This window comes from Aulonocara stuartgranti (assembly GCF_965226115.1).
Source record: "Aulonocara stuartgranti genome assembly, chromosome: 4".
NCBI classification, from domain to species: domain Eukaryota; kingdom Metazoa; phylum Chordata; class Actinopteri; order Cichliformes; family Cichlidae; genus Aulonocara; species Aulonocara stuartgranti.
This window is the reverse complement of record NC_138942.1, coordinates 5,662,703-5,684,772: the sequence shown is the minus strand read 5'-3', so window position 1 is coordinate 5,684,772 and position 22,070 is coordinate 5,662,703. Positions and strand designations below refer to the sequence as shown.

The 22,070-nt window shown below is 40.4% G+C and overlaps 1 protein-coding gene across 5 annotated transcripts in view; it reads left to right on the top strand.

Moving 5' to 3' along the window:
• The window catches only part of med25 (mediator complex subunit 25), a 31,484-nt gene extending 10,243 nt beyond the window's left edge, over window positions 1-21,241 (top strand). For 3 of the 5 annotated variants that reach the window (XM_082531919.1, XM_082531920.1, XM_082531921.1), the window contains exons 12-20: window positions 3,617-3,702; window positions 3,790-3,847; window positions 3,944-4,051; window positions 4,657-4,833; window positions 15,805-15,918; window positions 16,142-16,213; window positions 17,670-17,840; window positions 17,928-18,048; window positions 20,729-21,241. In XM_082531919.1, coding sequence (XP_082388045.1) covers window positions 3,617-3,702; window positions 3,790-3,847; window positions 3,944-4,051; window positions 4,657-4,833; window positions 15,805-15,918; window positions 16,142-16,213; window positions 17,670-17,840; window positions 17,928-18,048; window positions 20,729-20,832 — 1,011 coding nt within the window. In that variant the 3' untranslated portion in view covers window positions 20,833-21,241. The remainder of the gene's footprint in view (window positions 1-3,616; window positions 3,703-3,789; window positions 3,848-3,943; window positions 4,052-4,656; window positions 4,834-15,804; window positions 15,919-16,141; window positions 16,214-17,669; window positions 17,841-17,927; window positions 18,049-20,728) is intronic. The other 2 variants (XM_082531922.1, XM_082531923.1) reach the window with 2 other exon arrangements.
• The last annotated feature ends 829 nt before the right edge of the window (window positions 21,242-22,070 follow it).

Here is a 22,070-nt window from a genome sequence, read left to right as displayed (position 1 = left end):
CTTTAAAATGTGAAATAGAGCTTTTTAGCAGCTGACCGATACTTTAGTAAACATTGAAAGTCTGATACCTTTTAATGGTGTGCTGCAGCAGCTGCAAATGAGTCTGAGGAAAACAGAAATGTTTTCTTTTTGTCACAGCAAAAATAAACGAATTAAGGGAAATCCGGAAAGATATTGAAGAGTTGCAAGTTGGAAAAACAAAGTAAATAACTGATTACTTCAAATGCAATACTAACGTGTGTTGCTTAGTGTAGCTGGAGGGTAATCTAATGCATTACTTTACCTAACACTGCCCTTGGCGCTGTAAGTCAGTGAGAGCAGATGTTCCTCATATCCTCACATCTCATGCACAAACCCTCTGTTTGTAGGAAGGAGCCAATCAGAAGAGAGCTGTCTTAAAAAAAGAACCTTGGACGTCTTGGTTTAGACAGAGGGGCTGTACATTATGTTGCATTTATTTAATGTGCCAAATTTGTATGTTGTTATCTAAAAAGTTTTGTCTTTGCAAGCTTCAGAGGGGCTACAGACAAGTTACCTGGTTTTGTGTTCCCATTCCTAATGCTAAGCTAACTGGCTCCTGGACTCAGCTTTACATTTTCTGTCCTTTTGTAATTGATAAGTATTTTTTGAAACTATCTTCAGAATAAGTGAATTAGATGTCCCTGCTGTAAATCAGCCTGTATTAGATTAGAATAAAAACCAGCACAGTCTGAGACTTGCCCTACCGCTGTCTAGGACCTATCACAGCAGTAAGTCTTAATAACCACCTGCCATTGATTATTGTACAGCTTGATTAATTGCACATCATTTTATTGTGCTACTTCTATTGGTTTTTGCCCAAGGTCAAATCGATTCAGTTTACAGTTGCATTGCTGAACCAGGAAAATGGATGTTAATGCCTTTTATGCGACACTCATGAGGTCTTCCAGTGTTTGTGTTTAGTGGACAGACTCGGATCAATTCCCTGCATCGACTCCAGCCCCCGTCTTCTGTTTGTCAAAATTATATAAGTCGGTTAAACGGACAGGAATAAGAATGAAGAAGCTCTGGAGAATCTAAATCTTGTCTATGACCATACAAACCGTCACAAATGATCTGAGTGGACAAATTAGAAGCATGAAACATTGCTCTTAATCTGCTGCCTCCTACTGCAGTTAAGTCATCAGGCTTTCAGCTCTGTAAGTGATTCTTCTGTGGCACAATCTGTAATGTTGAGAATAATTACAATGCAGACACTAAAATTCATTTGGAGAAATGGCTGTTGATAAAAACTCTCAAGGACTGCCAGCACACTTGGGTGGCGCTTGCTCGGAGTACAGTGTTATCAATATGGTATGTTCTGTTTTTGGCTGAATTTCAATCTGTTATTCTATGAAAGCTTTTCTCGTCTAAAATGTGGCGTGTTTGCGGTTTCCGCTGTGGTTTACTGACACACTTTTTAAATCCACCCGTAATTTAAAGCAGATTAGATTGTTTTGTTACTGTCCACATTCCTGGCTCCTTTTCTTCTCCACCTTAGCAAGCCCTGGAGATAAATAACCCATTTGTCTGCAGCACAACACATTTGTAATGGTCTATAGTAGACCTGACTAATATGTGATAGATTAACCATTGATCGTGTATTGATGCGCTGAAGACGAGTGCTGGCAGTGTTCCCAGTGGGATTGCTGCAGTGATGTGCTTGGAGAGAGCGCCCCTCTCCTTTTAATTCTTGACAATTTGTTTAGGTCTTAGAAGTCCATCCATTTCTTTAAATTGCTTTTTCTGATTGAGGTCACTGGCAGAGGCTTGAGCAGGGCAGCCCACAGATCCTTTTCCTCAGCAATATTCTCCAATTGCTCCCAGGCCAACTTGAAATCCCAGATACCCATCAGAGCATTCTGGTGTAAATTGAATGTTGGATGGTCAAACGCATCCAAAACGGCAACATTACACACCAAATAGGAACGGTGCCACTCCAAAGCACACTCTTTTGGGAGTTCATTGCTCAAACTGAATAAGCTGTGAGGTATTTAAGCCTACAAAACAACTGACTAGGGCCCTATGAACTGCAATCACAGTCATTGAAATTATTGAGAGTTGAGTGTGCTGATAAGTAAAGAGTTGCATAACAGTCACTTTTCTAAATTTTACAGTGTTCCGATTTTCTGGTGTTAACAATATCTGATATTTTAATTGGTCAATTAATGAATTTAATGATTTATTAGTAGTAACACACGTGATAATACTGCAAATGTTCCAGCACCATAACTGTCTGTTTAATTTGCACAGTTATGGTTAACTTTATGCTGTATTGCAGCATTGAATGCATGGTTTCAATAATGAGGTCAGCATATGTACACGTAATCCTGGTGAGCCTGAAGCTCTGCTTCAGACCACTCTAAATGCTCAGTATCAGACTGTCTGAAAATTGAGTGATCTCACTCTGGTGAAAAATCTGTTAAGGCAGTGTTCACACACAAATCAAATATACTTTTTTTTTTTCTTGTTTTTTTTTTTCTTTTCTTTTTTCTGGCCTTTAGTGATTGTTTTCAGAGAGATCTGTTCTTTCTGTCTAAATATAGAACTCAGTGGCACTAGCCTTTGGGTGCTTAAAGGGAGTATATTATGTTTTTCCTTATTTTTTTTGTATGATGTCAGAGAGAGTGGATATTCCTCATATGGTGTCCCACCTATCTGCTGTTCAGACCTTGTATTTTTAAGTGGCAGCCAATCAGAAAAAAGCTGTCTTACACAGAAGGGAAAGAGCTGCTTTTTTTTTCTTTAATATAGAGGATCATCTGTTAGGTTGAAAGCCCAGAAAACGATAAATAAGAATGATTTTGAACTGAATCTTGCAAAGCTACTTTGGCTGAGTGCAAGAATAATGTGCTGAGCGTTTTAGGCTTTGAGTGTATTTCATTTGCAAAAGACCACAATAATTAAGATTAAAAGTTCATGTGACTTATAAAATTATGTTATTGTTCACTCATTTCTTTTCCCAGATTTCAAAAGCTGTTCTAGTTGATATAAATTATTTTGGCCATCATAGCTGTATAGTGAACATCTAATATTGTAACAGCTTTATCGACAACGAACCCCATAAACTGGCTGCAACTATGCACTTCTTCCCAGGCTTAAAATGCAGACCAAAATAGAAAATTCCCAGTTCCCTTTAATTATTTGTGAAAGAGTAAAAATCTTGTCCACTCTGCAGGCTGAACTTGGGCTTTTTCAGTTGTTTTCTCAGGGACAGTAAGAACACACCATCAGGTCTATTTTGAAGTTGGGCTAGAGGTGCGAATTCTTATATAAAAGTGTTAAAAATATATTTGTTCTCTCTGCACTCTTACTGATTTCTTTGTTCTGCGTGTCCACACTAAACTTAATACATAATGTGCTCAGCCACAAGAACTTTCACAGTTTAGCTAAATCCAGTCTGCCTACTCTGTATTTCAATTTTGGTTTAAGAGAGTCGGCCATGGTTTGAAAGATCACACGAATGTCTTGGAATAAGCTTTCTGTGAGCTTTAAGTAATGTTTTCTGTGCCCTTCTAGATGACTTCTTTAAAGAAAATTTTCTAAATTCCCCTCTTCTTTTTGTCTCACACTCGCCCCTCTATGTTAACCCATGCAGAAACCTAAAGCCTCATCCATGGATTCGGCCACCAAGCTGACGCGATCTCTGCCATGTCAGGTGCACGTCAACCCAGGAGAAAATCTGTGAGTAGCTCATCAGACACCCTGGACGTTAAAAGTGGTGAAATGTTTTTGTTCACACCGTGACTATGCACGTTTGTCTCTAAACAGAAACACAGACCAGTGGCCACAGAAGCTCATTATGCAGCTAATTCCACAGCAGTTGCTGGTGAGACCGTGTGTTTATACTGTTTTCTTTTGTTTTGTTTATGTGCAACAGGGATGCCTTTATGAATGATGCATATCTCGCCTGCTCTCTCCGTAGACAACCTTAGGTCACCTTTTTAGAAACTCTCGGATGGTTCAGTTTCTCTTCACGAACAAAGACGTGGAGTCGTTGAAAGGCCTGTACCGCATTATGGCCAATGGTTTTGTAAGTTTTCGAGCTCCCTCTGCCTTCCTCTGAACTTGGAATGTGTGTCCTCTGCTTGTACCCGCTCTTGTCCATCATTCAGCATACCTCAATTTATTTTGCATGAGTGCAAATTGCGTGCAGGTTCCACCTCTACCCAGTAGATGGACTGAGCGTGAACCTGTGTTGCAGTTTTATGGTGAAGACTCTAGAGGGGGTTCTAGGCCACTCTTTCTTTTAAAGCTCAACATCATTTTACAACATTATTTGTCATCAGTTTAAGCAAAAGAAAAAAGCTTTTAGTTGTGATCCTTTTCCAAAGGGGTAGCATAATGATAGGACTTTTGTTAGTGTGGTTTATTTTTAATCTGCTGGTACCTTTGAGAAATAGCGGAGGCATTAATGGCATTCGGTCCAGCTGAGCTCTACCTCTTTGCCTAAATTTGATTTGCAGCCCAGGGAAAGAACAGTGTGAATTAATATCATTTGCATTCACTTTATAAAACTGGCATGTTTGATTGGGCAAAGGAGCTTAGGAGAAGGTTATGTCCCCAAGCCGGAGCCCATCACATAATTACAACAGTGTCCCATGTCAGGGTCTTAATCTGCCCTGTGACCCTCTGCAGGCTGGCTGCGTCCACTTCCCCCACACTACCTCGCCCTGTGAAGTGCGGGTGCTGATGCTGCTTTACTCATCCAAGAAGAGAATATTCATGGGCCTTATCCCCAACGACCAGAGTGGCTTCGTCAATGGCATCCGGCAGGTCATCACCAGCCACAAGCAGGTCCAGCAGCACAGAGCGGTGAGTGGAAGTGGAGTTTGTGGGAAGAAGGATTCAGTGTGGTAGAAAACATGTGCAGCGGGGAGACCAAAAGCAGGTGATAATGAGGAGGTATTTTAGAGATTGGACAGGGAATTGAGGTGCATTGTTTAAGGCGTTAAGTTGCATTGTTGTTGACATTTCATTTAGTGAGCCTGGTATCTTCACAGCAGCCACTCTACTACAGGCATTACCTCCTGCAACATTAGCTGACTGTTGCACTCCCACCTCATTATCGCTGCTTAACTGAAGGCACATATAGGTGCGAAGCATAAAAGCTCTTTATGTCGAATTTGCTTCAACCACAACACAATGGCCTCTGCAGTAATCGGCGCTGTTTGTTTATTTCAAAATGCTGGGATAATGCACAGTTACTGCTTTTTAATTGTTTATTTCACGTTAATGATTAATAACTGGCTAAAACATCAAATATTAAGGGTTTAATTGCCCCTAAATTAAGTGCTTCACTCAGGTGTGTGTGTGTGTGTGTGTGTGTGTGTGTGTGTGAGAGATATGAAACTATCACACCTTTGTTTGTTTCCAAGTATTTTTAGGGTTGTCAGAATTTGGCTCTGACTTTGTTAGTCTCTTCGTAGTTTAAAGCTCTTGTAAACTCAGTTTCAAATATTAAATATTTCTCTTTAACATCAAATATTCATATTAAATCAAAGTCACAGAGGGGAAAACCATTGTTGGGTATCAATTATTAAGAGAGAAACACTCAAAACTGAACCAGCATGGTAAGCAAAGACCAAACAGCTGAATTTCATATATTGATTTAGTGTGTGGTTTTTTTTTTTGTTTTTTTTTTGTTTTTTGTCTAAATGGAGTTTGGAGGTATGCTTAAATCTGACGGCAAATAATGCACTTATATGGGACCATAAATACAGAAACCATGAATACAAAAGCCTTCAGGAATAATAGTCCAAATCTTTCCAGCTTTCGTTTAATTCAGGTGTACCCAGCACATTTTAGCTCACGGGCCACAAGCAGTCCAATTTAATCTTGAGTGGGCCAGACCACTAACGCTATTGCATAATAGCCTATAAATAGCACATTCAAATGTTTCCCTTTCTTTGTTGTTTTTTTTCTAACAATGACGGAAAATTATCCACTTTCCTCATTTAATATTAGCCCTGCTGAGTCAACAGACACTCACCGGCCAATTTATAAGGTACTCATGTTCAACTGCTTGTTAATGCAAATGTCTATTCAGCCAACCACATTGCAACAACTCGGTGCATTTATGCATGTAGGCACAGTCAGGACAACCTGCTGAAGTTCAAACAGAGCATCAGAATGAAGAAGAAAGGTGATGCAAGTGACTGTATGTGGCATGATTGTTGGTACTACATGGTGTGGTCAGGGTATTTCAGAAACTTCTGAGAGTGGTCAGAAAAAGAAAATATCCAGCGAGTGGAAGTTCACTAGGTGAAAATACCTTGGTGATGTCAAAAGTGAGAGGAGAATGAGCAGAGTGCCTCAAGCTGATACGACTGGAACAGTAACATACTGATAAGCTTATCTGTAGGCAGAACAGAGAAAACCTTGAAGCAGGTGGTCTACAGCAGCAGCAGAAGACCACACCGAGTCCCGTCAGCTAAGAGCAGGGAACCAAAGTTATATAAGACTGGAAAAACATTGCCTGCTCTAATTAGTCAAGTTGTGCTTTGATGTCGGTGTGGAAGGGTTGAAATTTGGCACAAAATAAGATGAAAGCATGGCTCTATCCTGCCTTGTGTTAACCACTCAGGTATGTGGTGGTGGCGTACTGTTGTAGGGGATATTTTCTTGGCACACTTTGTACCTCTCAGTGCCAGTTTAGTGTTGTTTAGCAACACCAGATGATACCTGTTGCTGACCGTGTCCATCCTTTTGTGACCACACTGCACCCATTTTCTGATGGCTGCTTCCAGCAAACATTGCAGTCAGTTTACTGTGCTTAAATGGCCTCCAGTCAGCAGAAATCAATCCCGTAGAGTCCCTTTGGGATTTGGTGGATTGGGAGATTCGTATCACGAATGTGCAGCTGACGAATCTGCAGCAACTGTGTGATGCCGTGACGCTGTCAATATGCAGCAAAATCTCAGAAAATTTTCAAGCACCTCGTTGAATCTGTGCCACAAAGCATTAAAGCAATTCTGAAGGCAAAACGGGGTCCAACCCAGTGCTAGCAAGTTGTAACTAATAAATTGGCCAGTGAATATATAAGCACAATTTCCTCTTCTGTTGTGTTGTTTGCTTGGCTCCAGACACGACAGTCAGAGTGCAATGAAGTGCTTGTTACGTCTGATATCAGGCTGCTTTTGTTTCTTAAGCTTGTGGAACTAACTTACTTAAACGTGCATGCGTCACCTGTTCACGTCAGTGAAAAAATTAATTTGTTTTAATTTGTAAACTCCTGCACCTTCATTTCACTCTTGTTCATTAAAAGCACATTGCACATGTGTTTTTTGGGATGATTTTTAGGAATCAAGCACTTCTCATGTTTGTTATTGAGACTGTCTGAAAACAAAGAGGACAGGCAACATGATCTTGAGATTAGTTAGTAAATTAGAAAAAAAGAATTTCTAAAACCTTTTTTTTTTTTTTTTTTTCTGGCTCCTCTGTAGTTATCAAACTGCCAGCACCAGAGAGGAGGAGGAGACACTGTGCAGCTGCTGACTGATATCACAACTGTGTGTGTGTGTGTGTGTGTGTGTGTGTGTGTGTGTGGCAGGGATAATTATGTTTACCACATAAGATTCAGTGGTGGTATGAACTCATAATTTGTATTCATATTTTAAAAGAAAAGATCCTCCACTATTGGAGGCATTATTGCCGTTGCCGTTTTTCTGCTTTTTGAGACTTGTAAAGGGGGAGGAGGCAGTAAGTGTACGTGTTCTAAATATTCGAGGGTTGACATTTGATATTGCATAGTCCAGTGTGACTTTGTGGCTGGTTAGTATCTTTACCTTGTTGTAAGCAGTGTTGGGGAGTAACGGAACTCATACTGTATGTATGAGGAACTGTATACCGTTACAGTTGACTAGTAGTATGCAGTTACTTTGTTGAAATAAATGGATTGCAGGGCGATCTTTTCCTGTTTCATATGTGAGGCTATCCCCTCTCAAATTTTGGTAATTACACGCATTGCCGAAACCCAAATAAAACACGAAATGAAAAGCTCTAATATAAGGGTCCTGTTAATTTTGGTGGCGTCAGTTACACAATGGACCCGAAGCCAGCACAACAGAACCAGCAGTCAAAGAATCGACCTCCAATCTAAAGAAACATCTGGAAGTAAGTTCTTTTATTAAGAACTTAACCATTAGCCTAGTTCAATTACCTTGTTTTAGTTGTGTTAGCTACCTGGGCTATGTGTGACTTCAGTGTCTTCAATGTACTTTTGCTGTGTGATTTATTACTATTACTGAAGGCTTCTCGCCACCGACCTAACATTGTTTGCTGGCGTTAGCTGAGGTTAGTTCATAGACTGCAGGCGGTTAGAATTGATGGATAGCATTAACAACCTGCTAGCTGCAAATAATCATGCATAGTTCTAAGAGCAGTCTATGAACTAACCTAACAATGTTAGCTCGGTAGCGAGTAACCTTCAGTAATGGTAATAAATCACACAGCAATAGTACATTCATGTAGTTGTAGAAAAGCATGACAATATATTAAGTAATCCAAAGTATTCAGAATACGTTACTCACACTGAGTAACGTAACTGAATGCGTTACAAACTTCATTTTGGGGCATGTATTCTGTAGTGGAATACATTTTAAAAGTAACCTTCCCAACACTGCGTAAGTGGCTTTCAGTCACAGCAGAGGCCATCACCACTGGAGCAGCGAGGCTTGTAAAAATGTTGGGGGCGGGTGCGTGGAGTCAAGTCTGGGCATTCCGCGTTAAATCAGGACTGGGCATCCAAAAATGAAAGATGGCAGCCTCCTTTGGTTTTAGCTTCATTTTTGGGAAATGACAGGAAGCAGAGGCACATATGCAGTCTATGATTAAACTACCAGGAAAAGATGAGTAATACATTTTCTGTGGACCTTTCAAGTTGAAACGTGATGATTCACATTTATAAATTGCTAGATTGTGTTCTTCTCTTTCTGAATCAGGTCTTGATTTGCTCCACAGCCCTCATCCAACGTATTGCAGCTCACTAGGCTATGATTTTAGCATTTTATACACCAGCATAGTTAGAGCACCTGCACCCCCACCTCTGGCACCGGTTTGTAGTGCAAAATACAGGCAGTCCCGTACAGAAGAAGAGTGAATCATCTCAGGTTTAAGGTTTCTTCAGGAGGAAAGGAGAAGGAATTTTAAAGCTCTTGAAAACTGTGATTAGCATTTTTTCCACATTTTCTTACCTTGATAATCAAAATAAAAAGAAATAATCTTTAGACTAATGAAAGATGAAAACTTGTCTTATTTTATGGTACCTTTAAGAGGTAATGTAATTTTGCTATACAGCAAGGTGAAACCAAAACATTCACACTAGTTGCTGTGCTATGTTTTGTATAATGTGAAAAGTGTAAACTTGTGAAATTCAGCTTTAAGCAAAGAAGATGGGGTGTTAATTTTGCAGGCTGTCTAGATGTTAGCATTACATAAGACGTGCTGTAGGAGGCAAAGTGTGTGTCACTCTTCATGGACAGGGATGAGGAGGTCTAGAGACAAAGCCCGCCCTCCCACCTCCTTGCCTTCAATCTCACTGGCGAAGGTTCCCTGTTCCTGTGGCAGAGTTCATTACAGGTTACAAACACTGCTGCTTTGTCCACATGACTTGGAAATTTCACTCTCCCTCTCTGCTCATCTTCATCGCCGGAGACGGGGCGATTTAAAGTGTGTCCTCTGGATTAGCTGTCTTTTCCATCACAGGGTTGTACTCCAGTTTGTAGCATCCAGGGAGGAGAGGTGCAGCGTAACTGAAACAATGCAGCATCTAGCCAGAGAAGCAGTGTGTCTCTCTTTAAAAATGAAGCCCGCTGTCGGTTTTACACGAGTTGGATCACATTTCTCCACGCAGTCTGCTGTCATCAGCGATGATAGCGCTTGTTTACTCACCCTGCTAATTTTATGTCTTCGCGAATGCGCATAAGCCTTATACGTAACTTGAAGTCGTGTATATGTGTGAGCATCAGGGCATTTAGATTAGGCAGTAGACATGAAATTATAATGAAGATTTTTTTTTTTTTTTTTTTCCTGCCTCTTGTGTATCATCACATATTCAGTGCTGCATTACTAATAGTGAAGCGGTAGAGCAATCTTAACATAATTAAAATTTCAATTTGGACCCGTAGTTAAGGTTTCTCTGTGTAAACCCCTGGAGTGGCATTCTTTAGGAACAAGATTGCAGTTTGTTCTGTTCACTGCAAGACAAAATTAAATATTTTTCCCTTAAAAGCAATGCAAGCTCCTAAACCTTGATCCAGGATTTCACAGGTTAGTGGGTTAAAGACAGGAGATCAATCAGAGGCAGTAGAACAGAAAGAGGCAGCTGTTTTGTTAGTTCCCTCAAAAGACCTAAAGCTGTTTGTTGCACTGCTTTTGTTGGTCAGAAAACATACCCTGCATTAGTGCAATCCCAGGGTGAGTTCTTCAGACTCAGCAAGATGGATGGGTCAAGGTGGGGGGGGGTGTTTGTCCCCCCCCATCTTCTATCACAGTTTTTTCCTCCCTCAGTGTCTGGTTAATAATTTGTGCTTGGAGGAGGGATGAAACACCCCCTTCATTCCTCCTCGTCTCTCCCTTAGTGTAGAATCGCACAAAACACCACAGTACCTGCAGAGCACAGCTAACTCAGGAGCACTGCTGCCAGTTTCAAATTCTGCCTTTTCAAGCACCTACCACTCGTCTCATATTGCAATAGTCTGTCTTGGCTGATTTCTGTTTAAAGTGCAGGACTCTGCAGATAAAACTCAGATGATACTGACTGCAGTTCATTTTACTTCAGTATTTCAGGTGCTATATTTGTGAATTATTCAGACTCTCTCTTAGTAACAGCAACAGGTTTCCTTTTTTCATGTTGCTGTGTTTAACTGGAGATGCATATTGTATATGATATCCCCCACCCCGCCAGACGATGCTGGCGGCTTCAGTTTGTTTTAAACTGTGAAATCCAAAATAACAAACACCTCAGCTGGTGGTGCTTGAAGTTAAATCTCCGCTGGTGTATCATCGTCCTGTTTGCTTTTGCTTGCCGTCTGTGCACACACATGTACAAAGAAAGTCAATATGTGGTTTCACACTCTTTCAGCATTGTTAACACAGTAAACATCAACTACATATAGCAAATATGAAGTTCTGTAAATATGGATTATGGTTTCATAGCATTAGTATAAAAATATCGAAACCTGTAAACAGTATTGATTTATTTGGCCTAGATGGGTTTTTTGTTTGTTTGGATAGGTTCTTATTTAAAGGGAATAAATTAAAATCGATCGTGACATGCCCATACTCATATGTATGTTATTGATGACTGGACTAATTTCTTCTGTCTTTTTGATAGGCCACACAGACCACTCCAAAGTAACAAGAAGTCTTTCTTCTGCGATTTTATATAAAAAAATAAAATAAAATACTCAAAAGGTTCAGATGAAGTTAACATGAAGCTTCATAAGTCCTGAACACATTAACAGGGTTTCAGAGTTCCTCTTTTATATCTTGTGAGTCTTTACTTAATGAATCCTTTATTTAAACAGGTAAATGGTAAATGGCCTGTATTTGTATAGCGCTTTTCTAGTCCCTAAGGACTAGAAAAGCGCACACATTCACACACAGGTGATGGCAGCTACATTGTAGCCACAGCCACCCTGGGGCGCACTGACAGAGGCGAGGCTGCCGGACACTGGCGCCACCGGGCCCTCTGACCACCACCAGTAGGCAACGGGTGAAGTGTCTTGCCCAAGGACACAACGACCGAGACTGTCCAAGCCGGGGCTCGAACCGGCAACCTTCCGATTACAAGGCGACCTCCCAACTCTTGAGCCACGATCTCACTGAGATCAAAATCCACTTTAACAGGCTCTAGAAAGTATGAGCCCGGACAAAACATACAAGTAAGCACCATTCCCCAACTCTCTGTGAATGGTACTTATGACCATTTGCATTTCTTTTTTTCCTGACCTCACAGCCCATGTTCGTTGGTGGTGCTAGTTTCAGTCATTATGCAGATGTACTGTTTATAAGCTTGGGGAAACATGCAGTTGGCTGAGGCTGCGTCCACACTAATGCGTTTTCTCTCCGTTTTGGCCTTCCGTCCACACTGAGACGGCGTTTTAGAAATGCTCTCGAAAACGCAGACTTTCTAAAACGATGACACATTTTAGTCATGTGATGCAGTCATGTGACCAATTAAAGATGGCGTAGTGCATTATACAGCAGTTGTTTTGATTGCTCTAAAAAAGATTAATATCAGTTTGTACATGCTCCAGATAGCTTTTCTTCAAATTCTTTAATTCTCACTCGCTTTTGCGCATGCGCAGCACTGGAACGTAAGCGTTTTGGGCCATTTCAACGTGGACGCACAACTCTGTGAAAACGACTGAAAATGCTAGTGTGGACGTGGAGCGTTTTCAGACGTAAACGCAGTTTTCAAATCTACCCGGGCTAGTGTGGGCGTAGCCTGAGGAAGTCACTTGGGTGATTGACGAAACATTTCTCCCACTGAAAACTCTACACCCAGATGAACAGATGAGCATGGATCAAGACACAAATACACACAACTTTCTTTCACTTAAAGTGGTGCAAAAACAGTTGTACTAATGATCAAGAAATCTGTCTGCTCTTCATGTGCCTGGACAACCGTTCAGAACCCCGTCAGTCTCAGTGGATGTGCTGCTGGGGACCCAGTAAGTGCTGTGTTGAGTTTGAGGTAGATTGGATTTGGCGGTTCTCATATTTTGGCTAAAAGTTGTTCTCTGTTCTTAGTGTTTCCCCCAGAGTGACTGTAGCCACTGTGTGTGTGTGTGTGTGGGGGGGGGGGGGGTTGGGGAAACACACAGAGAGATGATTGTTTGCTTTATTTTAGAGAGCCATTGGCATTAACAGTCCCCAAGCCAAGTTAATTTTGCCAAACTGTCACCTTGACCCTGATGTACTTCGAGCTTTAACCCGAGAACCAAGAATTAACCTGCAAACAGGCCTTTGAAGGAGTGTTAAAAAGAAGAGCTGGCTTAAAAAGAGGGCCCAACACTCAAACTGACTCTTACAAAAATAACTGGCCATGGTTTTTTATTTGTTTTTGTTTACTTTGGCCTTCATATTCCTCTGACAAAAGACTTGAATCACTCACTCATTTTGTTTGGATGAGCAGTTCTCCAGAATGCTGCAACCCACAATCTGCCCAATCTGCACAGCCACGTTTTGAGTAGGCACAATCACACACAGATTCAGCAAGTGTGTTACATTTTTTTTTTCTTTTCTTCTTTTAACAGCAGCTTTAGGATTGTCTCAATGTGACACTTTTAGGTAAACACTGTTGAAACTAGTTTATTTTTTGTAGCTACTATTTAACTCTCCCTGTGTTAATGTTTAAAAAAGAAGATAAGCTAAATCGTTTAACTTTAAATCCACTTGTTTCAGTAAAGTAAGAACTGTTTCACTTTGATCGTGTGACGTTCATGATATCATTATAATATTTGACATCCCACACTTTAAAGATTTAGCCATAGTTTACACATAACATAAAGTGGATATCCGGTGCTGGTGAAAGAGGATCAGCTCTCCTTTACGTTGTGCATACACAGATGTGGTTTGCTTTTAGGGTGAGGATCGGAGATGCATATACACGATTATCAAAAGGAAGCCAAGACAGAATGGTAGATTGAACAGTGCTCTTCCTATTAGCAGAAGAGAAGCATTATTTTTCATCTGGGCACTAATCAGATTTTGATCTTCAGTTTGTTAATTGGATTTTGCATTTGGGAATAAAAAGCAATTTTAGCCGCTTGAATATTTGTAACATTTAGCAGTTTTCAATTCAAGATCCATTCACTTAAATTTGGACTTTTTTTCATTTCCATTTGCACAATAAGTATAACAAAACAGCATATTTATATATTTATTTTTGGCAGTTTTGACAGTTAGGCAGTGGAATGCTTACAAAAACAAACGACGATTTGTTTTTATTTTTCTTTTCTAGCTGATGACAGGTGGAAGGACTGATTGCTGCAGTTCACCTGTCACACTGTAACACAGGTGTCCTAGGGCAAGCTCAGAGAGTGCAGAAACCTTCAATGGAACAGAAAGGCCACAGGTCACTTGAGCGCAATTTTCACAATAAATATACCCTCAGAAGCTTTCTGACGTTTCTGGTTTTAAGCAAGAGGTGTCAGAAAAACTAACACAAGGATTGACTGGTCTGTAACAGCCATGTGCTGATAGCAGCATTGATCCATTTGAAGTTGTCTCCTCATCATTGTGTAGAACGATTTGGGTTGTTCACACACTTACAGGAAGTTAGAGCTGGGACCGTTGTAAGATAGGTTAGGTTCACGGCACTGATGTTGTGTCTTAGCAGTAATAATTGTGGTTAGTACAATTTGCAAAGCTACATCTCTAAGTCAGAATCCAGTCTAGATCCAGTGATACAGTAGCGCTGTGGAGTGCTGGTTGTTGTCACATAGCCAGCTTGTGGAGGACTGGGTTAGGAGAGGGCCAAGAGACTTTGTTTCTGGAGGACCCGGGCTAAATAACTTTTAAACGATCTGAACCGCAGTGCAAAATTGCAGGTTTGAATTAGTGGCTGTGGGAGAGGAAACTCACCAGTGATTTGCATTCGTAGCTGACAGATTATGTCTGCCATGATTTGCTTTCCTCAGAAATTACCTGAGCGTCTGCTTGTAATGCTGTTAAATCTGCATTTAAGGTTATGAGTGCTACTGCAAGAAATTAATCAACGATTCTCAGATGCAGCAAACAGATTCTGTCTGCCATGGATTTCATTCTTATTAAATTATCTAAACTTTGTCAGTTTTCTAAAAGAGACCCCTCTCCACCCAAGGATAACAGATAAAAGCCTTACTGTTGTTAAAGTAACACAGACTTCAAGAAAACTATATATGCAAATCTATATATTATGCAAATAATAATTTGGTTACAATCAAGTTATATTATGATAAATGTAATCAGTGAATAAAATTATTTTTCTGTACTGCTGCTGAGTGATGTAACTGCAGACAGGCTGTATGAGTCATGGTTGGATGTTGCAGACATGTCTGGGCTTTCCCAAGAGGAGGGAGAAAGGGAAGTAGGAGTTTGTAGAAGCTATAAAGCTAAACTGTGGACTCGCTTTTTGGATTTTTCATGAAACCATAAGGGTTTAAACCTGTTTATAAAGTATTGTTACATCTTTTTTTAAATGGTTCTAACAGGTTCTAGGCCACCAAAGTAGAAGCCTAGCAATGCATAAAGTGTACATATCATCAAGGGGTGAGCTGCCGTTAACCGGTGGACTGGTAACTGTATTCAACTAACAGGGCTACTCAGTTGAAGTGTGTTACCAGAGGATGCAGGGTAGTCACCTGGACATGTCTCCCTGTCACAAATTTAAATAAGTTTCTCGCAGTTCGTACTAGGATAATAGACTTGGACTTCCTATACAGGCGTAACTGGGATCTGTCACTGTGCTAATGTTCAGTTCCTGAACCATCAAAATATGGCCTGGTTCTTTTAAGTGACCAATCCAGAGTTTGTGCCCACTCTGTGTGGGTGGGGTTTTTTTTTTTTTTTGGTTTTTGTTTTTTCTTTCTGGATTTTTGTTGGATTTTTTTTTGTGTGTGTGTGTGTGTGTGTGTGTGTGTGTGTGTGTGTGTGTGTGTGTGTGTGTGAGATGTGTGAAATACAGTGGTGTCATTTAAGTCATATACTAAAGAGATGGAGCAGTGTTGGAGTGGAGACCAGTTAAAGATGGTTAAATGTTATAATAACCGCAGTTTCTTGCTTTCTCTGGTTATTCAGCAGTTAAACAGTGCAGCAGGACCTATGCAGCCCAATCAGGTCCCCCCCAACCAGAACTTCATCAACAGAGCCCCAGGTCCTATTCCAGTTTCCCACGGCAATGTCCAGCAGCAGGTAAATAAATGAACCCTCTTTGTGCTGGCTCGTCTGCCCGTTTTCCCTCATCAGATTCCTCCTGCACTGCCTGATGTTGACACCTGAACTGCCTGGGATTTCTGCATGCGTTGCTGCTAACTCTTTCCTCCACTGTTTTTTCTTTTTTTTCTTTCTTTTTTTTTTCCTCACACTTCCACCACTCTTCTCCACTCCCCCTCCCTCCTTCTTCTGATCTGACCAGTCTGTGGTGGTGGGCATGCCCCCTGTTAGTCAGGTCTCTATGATGGAGGAGCAACAGAGACAGAACAACATGGTGAGACCCAAAGTAGCTCTCAACTTAACCAACATGTATTTACGTTGTTCACAAGGGCTTATAATTATAATATTAGAATTCAGTTGTAGGTCTTACTGAGCTACATCGATTATAATACAATATATAGTATAATAAGCTCCTTGTGTCTTCATTCAAAGCTACCTTACAATTGCATCTCTTGTCCTGAAAATCAAGAAACATTCGTTTGTTTGACGGTGTCAGGAATCTTGTATTCAACCTTTTTCACACGTGCTGCAACATTATCCAACATACACTACATGGACAAACGTCCTTGGCCACCTACACAACACATTGTAATCTTGTCTGGGACTTTGTGGCTGAATTACTATAGCTCCTAAATGCTTTCCCTTTCCAGTGAAAACTCTCAAATTCAAAGATTAAGAGGTGTGACCAAATAATTTTGCTCATACAGTACATGAGAATTCAAAAATGCAATGAGGCTCCCTCACTTAAACCACATGGAGTATATCCAGTAGAGTGAATCTCTGCAGAGGACTTTTTCCTACATTGTGACGACTGTGGAATTTCCCCCAACCTGATTCTTTTATGATTTCTCTTACATTTATGTGTGAAAATGTTGATAGCTATTTCTCTCAACCAATTGCTCAGCATCAGCCTGGTGTGTAGCTAATTTACATGGACTATATTTAAAAAAAAAAAAAAAAAAAAAATTGAGGTTGACGTCACCTGTTGGTTTTAGACTCAAATTTGAGGCCTAATTTTTAGCTTTGTCAGTTTTTCTGAGCCAGGAGTGATTCATGCTATTCATGCTAAGCAAGGCTGGTTTTAGTGCTGTTTCTTTGTATCTTAACAACCTTTGGAGCCAGCCTCATGTGGCCACTAGAGGAACTGCACATTCCATAATTGCTTCATTTTTCAGCTGCTTGCTAATTTCCTGTCACAGCATGTGTGCTGATGTTTTAAGTTCCTGTTGAGTACGTCTGAGACCGCATGCCCTTGATGCTAAATAATACATTAAACTGATGACATGCATGCATATGTTTGTGTAATTTAATGAAATTGATCTTTTATTGTCATCTGAAGGTTTTTAGACTGTAGTCGCCAATATCAGACTCCAATAACTCCTTGTATTTGTAGTTGGCTGGGGATCATATTTAAGGTACCCCAAGTGTGTAAACTGAGATTATGGGTCATCCACCCAGTAATTTGGAGAGCCAGAACTTATCTTATTTTTCCATTTTTAGAATAAGTGCAGGTCAAGTTTAACTTTTCTTTTTCTTCACTTGAACCAAGTGAGTGCTCAGTGAGCCTGCACAAACACTGCTTTTTTTTTGTATGTGACAATGTTGAATTCTAATTTGTCACACCACTGCAGCTGCTATTAACTGTAGCATTGCTTTCAAAAATAGCAGTGTTTGTGATTACTCTAATTAATATTTAGGCTTAACTCTTAAACTGTGTGGCGTTCCTTCAGATGACAATGAGAGCTGCCGGACCAACCAATCAACAGCCGCCCGTCAGTGGCGCTCCACCTAATCAAGTTCCGACTAGCGGACAAGCCCCGCCCCAGGGTCCCATCCTTCGCCTCACAAATCCAGGAGCCAATCCACAGCTTCGCAGTCTCCTTCTCAGCCAACAGCAGCCAGTAAGAGTGCACCAGTCAGCTGTTCGAATGAATTACCTTGTAGTAAATGCTTGATTCTGAAACTGTTGTGTGTCTCTGTCCTTGCAGCAGGGTGGGGTGTCTCACATGCCAAGCATGATGTCTCACCAAGGTTTGGGACAACAGATGGTCCACCAGGCCCCAGGAAGTGGGGCTCAAATGCAGAGCCAGTGGAGGCAACCCATGACAGGTCAGCAAGCATCCCACAGAGAGATGGAAAGAGTTCACTAATATTTGACTCAAGTAGGCATTTAGAATACGGGTCAGGAAATGTGCTCATTGAAGGATATTAAGCTTGACATCTAAAGAAAATAATAACTTTTAAAGGTCACATTTCTAGAAACTGACAACAAGTTAGCAATTCTTGTTTTATTCCATTAAAGATATTTCTGCAGACTTTTATTTTCAAAGCAAATTTTAAAGCCACCAAAGCAGCCATCTGTATCTAACAAAAGTTCATGGACTTGTTAAAGTTGAAGATTTCATTCAAGTGTGTGTTTGTGTGTACTGGGCAAATTTTGATTCGTGACATTTTATTTTTGTGCACATTGATTGAAATGTTCTGGTGCATTAATCTATTGATTTCAAACTTTAAATGTTTTCATTGCTTAAAAAAACAAGAGCAGTCAGCCTCTGCTGAGCCTGAAAATTCCCTCAATGCCACGCATGAGCTGAGCCCATGGAACCAGAAGGATTTCTGGGTCCACGTTAGTTCATATGATATGTTTTTATGATAGAAGTTCAAACAGGATGAACGTGTGCTTCATTTTTCTTAATGCAATTTGATGTGTTTTTGTGAAAATAAGACTAGAGATGTCCAATTATATCATGTCTGGTAATAGAATACTTCACAAGATACCCGGAAAAACATCTGGATAGACTCCAGAAAGTTAATTACATAATCTTCTTGGCAGAGGTAAAACGATGTTAAATTTTGGTAGGAAGTGGCGTGACTCAAAAGGTTGATGAGGAGGGCAGAAAGTCTGAGCCGCAACATGGAGAATCTGGCCATTTTTAAAAATAAAAGACCCAGTAGAGATTAAATGTTCTGCTTCTGAAATGTTCCTTTTATGATGTGAAGCTGTGAGATGAACAGGCTTTTTGGATCATGCTTTATAGGGATATGTCCATTGTCTTCCATGCAGTGTAATGTTTATGCCACAGCTGGTAGGGCTGTGCGATATGACCAAAATCTCATATCCCGATATAAGACATTTATCGTCCCGACAACGATATATATCACAAAAATTTAACATTTTGTGAATCTCAGGCAACTCGACTCGCGTGAAGTATTTTCAGCTGGGTGGCGTGTACCTGGAGTCGGGTGTTACATAAGTTGAAACGGCCGCAATTTTCTTTGAGTATTTATTACACGGCATGCTGCGGGGAAAAGGCTGTTCTAAGGTTTATTTTTTAGCACCTGGCGGCTCTTTTTAGCTTCTCGTCCGTAAACGTTCTGCATAGTATTTCACGTGATTCAGTTTATTTTGAAAAATCAGGACAGAATCTTCAGCTTTATTGTGAAAGGTCTATATGGAAAATAAACAAGTGGACGGCAGAGCCACGCGATGATTTTACCGTCATTGTTGCTAACGCCAACGCTTGAAAACAGTGGCTTGTCCGTCCGTAGTGTGGCTATATTAAGTATAAGAGAAAGAGAGAACTTAAAGGAATTCTACAGTAACCATCAAAACTATGGAAAAATATTGCCGTAAACAGTTTATTTTATGACACCACAAAACAAACGATAGCATAATATGAAACGATAGACATTTTCATATCATCAGCCGATATATATCGTTATATCGAACAGCCCTAATGGCTGCCCTAAATGAACAATATTGGTAATTACCAATATCATTTATGTTTCTACAATGGTTAATCCATTATTTTTTTTTAATTGCCCAAACAGAATTATTGTTTGTATTCATGAATTTGCAATTTTACTGACCTACAAAAAGCAGAAATTTTTTTTAAAAAAATTATTAGTTTTCTATCTCAGAGAAGTGTAGTGTGCCGGCTCGTGAATTCAGTTTATTATTTGCCTAATAAATAACAATATAAATGACTTTTTTTTTTTTTTTTTTTTGACAGAAGTATTTGTGTTTTTATGAATTTGTAATTTACTGTAGAGGTTTAGTGCTTTATTATTGACTCGAAATTACACAAAACACTATCGTAATCTAGTGTTTGGGGTAACAAATTACTTTCTATAGGGAGTAAATAAATTAAATGTGTTGCGTTTGAAAAAGTGCAGAGTAGACGTGGCTTTTCTTTTTTAAGAGTACTGAAATCCAACACTTGTTACACCCTCTGAGAGTATGGATTGATTTTAGTCACTGGTTTGCTTTGTGGTTTGATATGCACGTACTGAAAGTAATCAGAAAAACAAACAAAAACAAAGCTACGCTTGCAACAGAAAACACAGCCGCTGTGCAGTCGTCCCAGTCTGAACACTGTCAGTGCCATCAGGCAGTGCACGTGGATGGGGGTGTCAAAGATTTCCCTGATGATAGAAATGGCTCCATATACATAATCTTTGTCTGCGATTGCCTGTGGTTTGTTGTTCATGTTTTACTTTGAGAAAAAATAAAACGGAAGCACTTGGCTTCGAAATCCTGCATGTCTGAGCCAATACATTTTATTGCAGCGCATAAACATTTTAGCTCACTGTACACAGTAGTAAGTACCTTGATGTTTACTTATCTCAAACAAAGTGTCTCTAAAGTAGGTCTCTGTAAAAAGGAGAACAAATGCAGTGCCGCAGCATATTAGTTCTCACTATCCTGCTTTAAACTCTTAACTTTTTCTCTCCGCTTCGATTTTTAAAGCGTTTCCAGAAACTGTCTTATCCTTTCTTCCCATCCCAGGTCAGATGATGATGTCTGGAGCTCAGAGAGGAGCCGTCCCGCAGCCCGGGATGCCACAGGTCTCGAGCATGATGGAGGATGAAGTCCTCATGGATCTTATCTGATGGAACTGGGCTTTCAATTTGAATCTGGGCAGCCATTTTTCAGTTTCGACACATATGTCTGCTCTGTCGCTTTAATCCTACAAATGTTCAACGTAATTAGGAAACAAGTCATAAACATTTTTTTTAATTTTTTTTTTTTTAATTACAGGACTGAGTCGCTGAAGTTAATTAGGGGCACACAATGTGAGCATTAGTTTTTCATGTAAATGTTCAAACCATCAGCACGCTAATCCCCCATACTACACACAGGATAGAACAAGCTATCATGCTTCTAGAAATTATACTAAGTTTTATCATTGAAATGGAAACCTGTGTTTTTTTTTTTTGTTTTTTTTTTAAATTAAGATTTTTTTTAATTATTGATCATGTTGTTTTATGGAGATGAAATAAAGGTAAACATCGTATAAGACCAAGTTGTTTGTGATTACAAAGAGGTTTTGTTGTTGATGAGTCCGCACTCCTACCACCACCCCCGTGTGAACGCCGCTTGGACTCTTAAGGTGGGAGAGAGTGAGACTGAAATAGACACAGTAATAGATAGTTCGGTGTCTTTTTCTGCCAAATAGTGTCACAGTGTTAATTTTAACTACTCCAATATGTTGTGGAACCATAGAGAGTCTCCTCGTGCCAAGTAGTCCTACCAGATGGCATCAGTTGGCCATGTTTCCCTTGGCATAACGTACAAACAGGCTGGCCGCATGCGCACATGGCACGGACTCCACATATATGCCCACAGTCTGCTTTCGCATCAGTTCTATTGCATGTGAGTTAAGTCCTGTACATCGACAAACACGGGCCTGTTGTGCACCTCGTGGTGGCACGGGCGCTGAGAGAAAAGGGAGAATGACGCACCTGAACTTTTCAGTCTCTCACATATGTTTAATGACATATGTCAGTTTATGCAGTCCCCCCACCCCCCAAAGAACGTGGACACTGTGTGTACACACTAACCAACAGGAAATGATGTCAGTCCCTGTCACCTGGGAGACTGAGACGGTTGCTAAGATACCGTGACAGTGGGTTCTTGTTTCTGAGCTTTTTCCTCAGCCCCGCTTTCACATGGACTCGCACAGATAGACACTAGTCCCTCAGTGGCTGGTGTTCATCCCTCCCATCCCTTAATCACTGGCCGGCCCTCGGAGCCCGGCTTAGCTTCACTTCATCTTCCTCTCTCCCTCTCTATCTCCGTCTATCTGCCTCCATCTCAATATGGATCTATTAGTGCCTTTCTAGGCTCA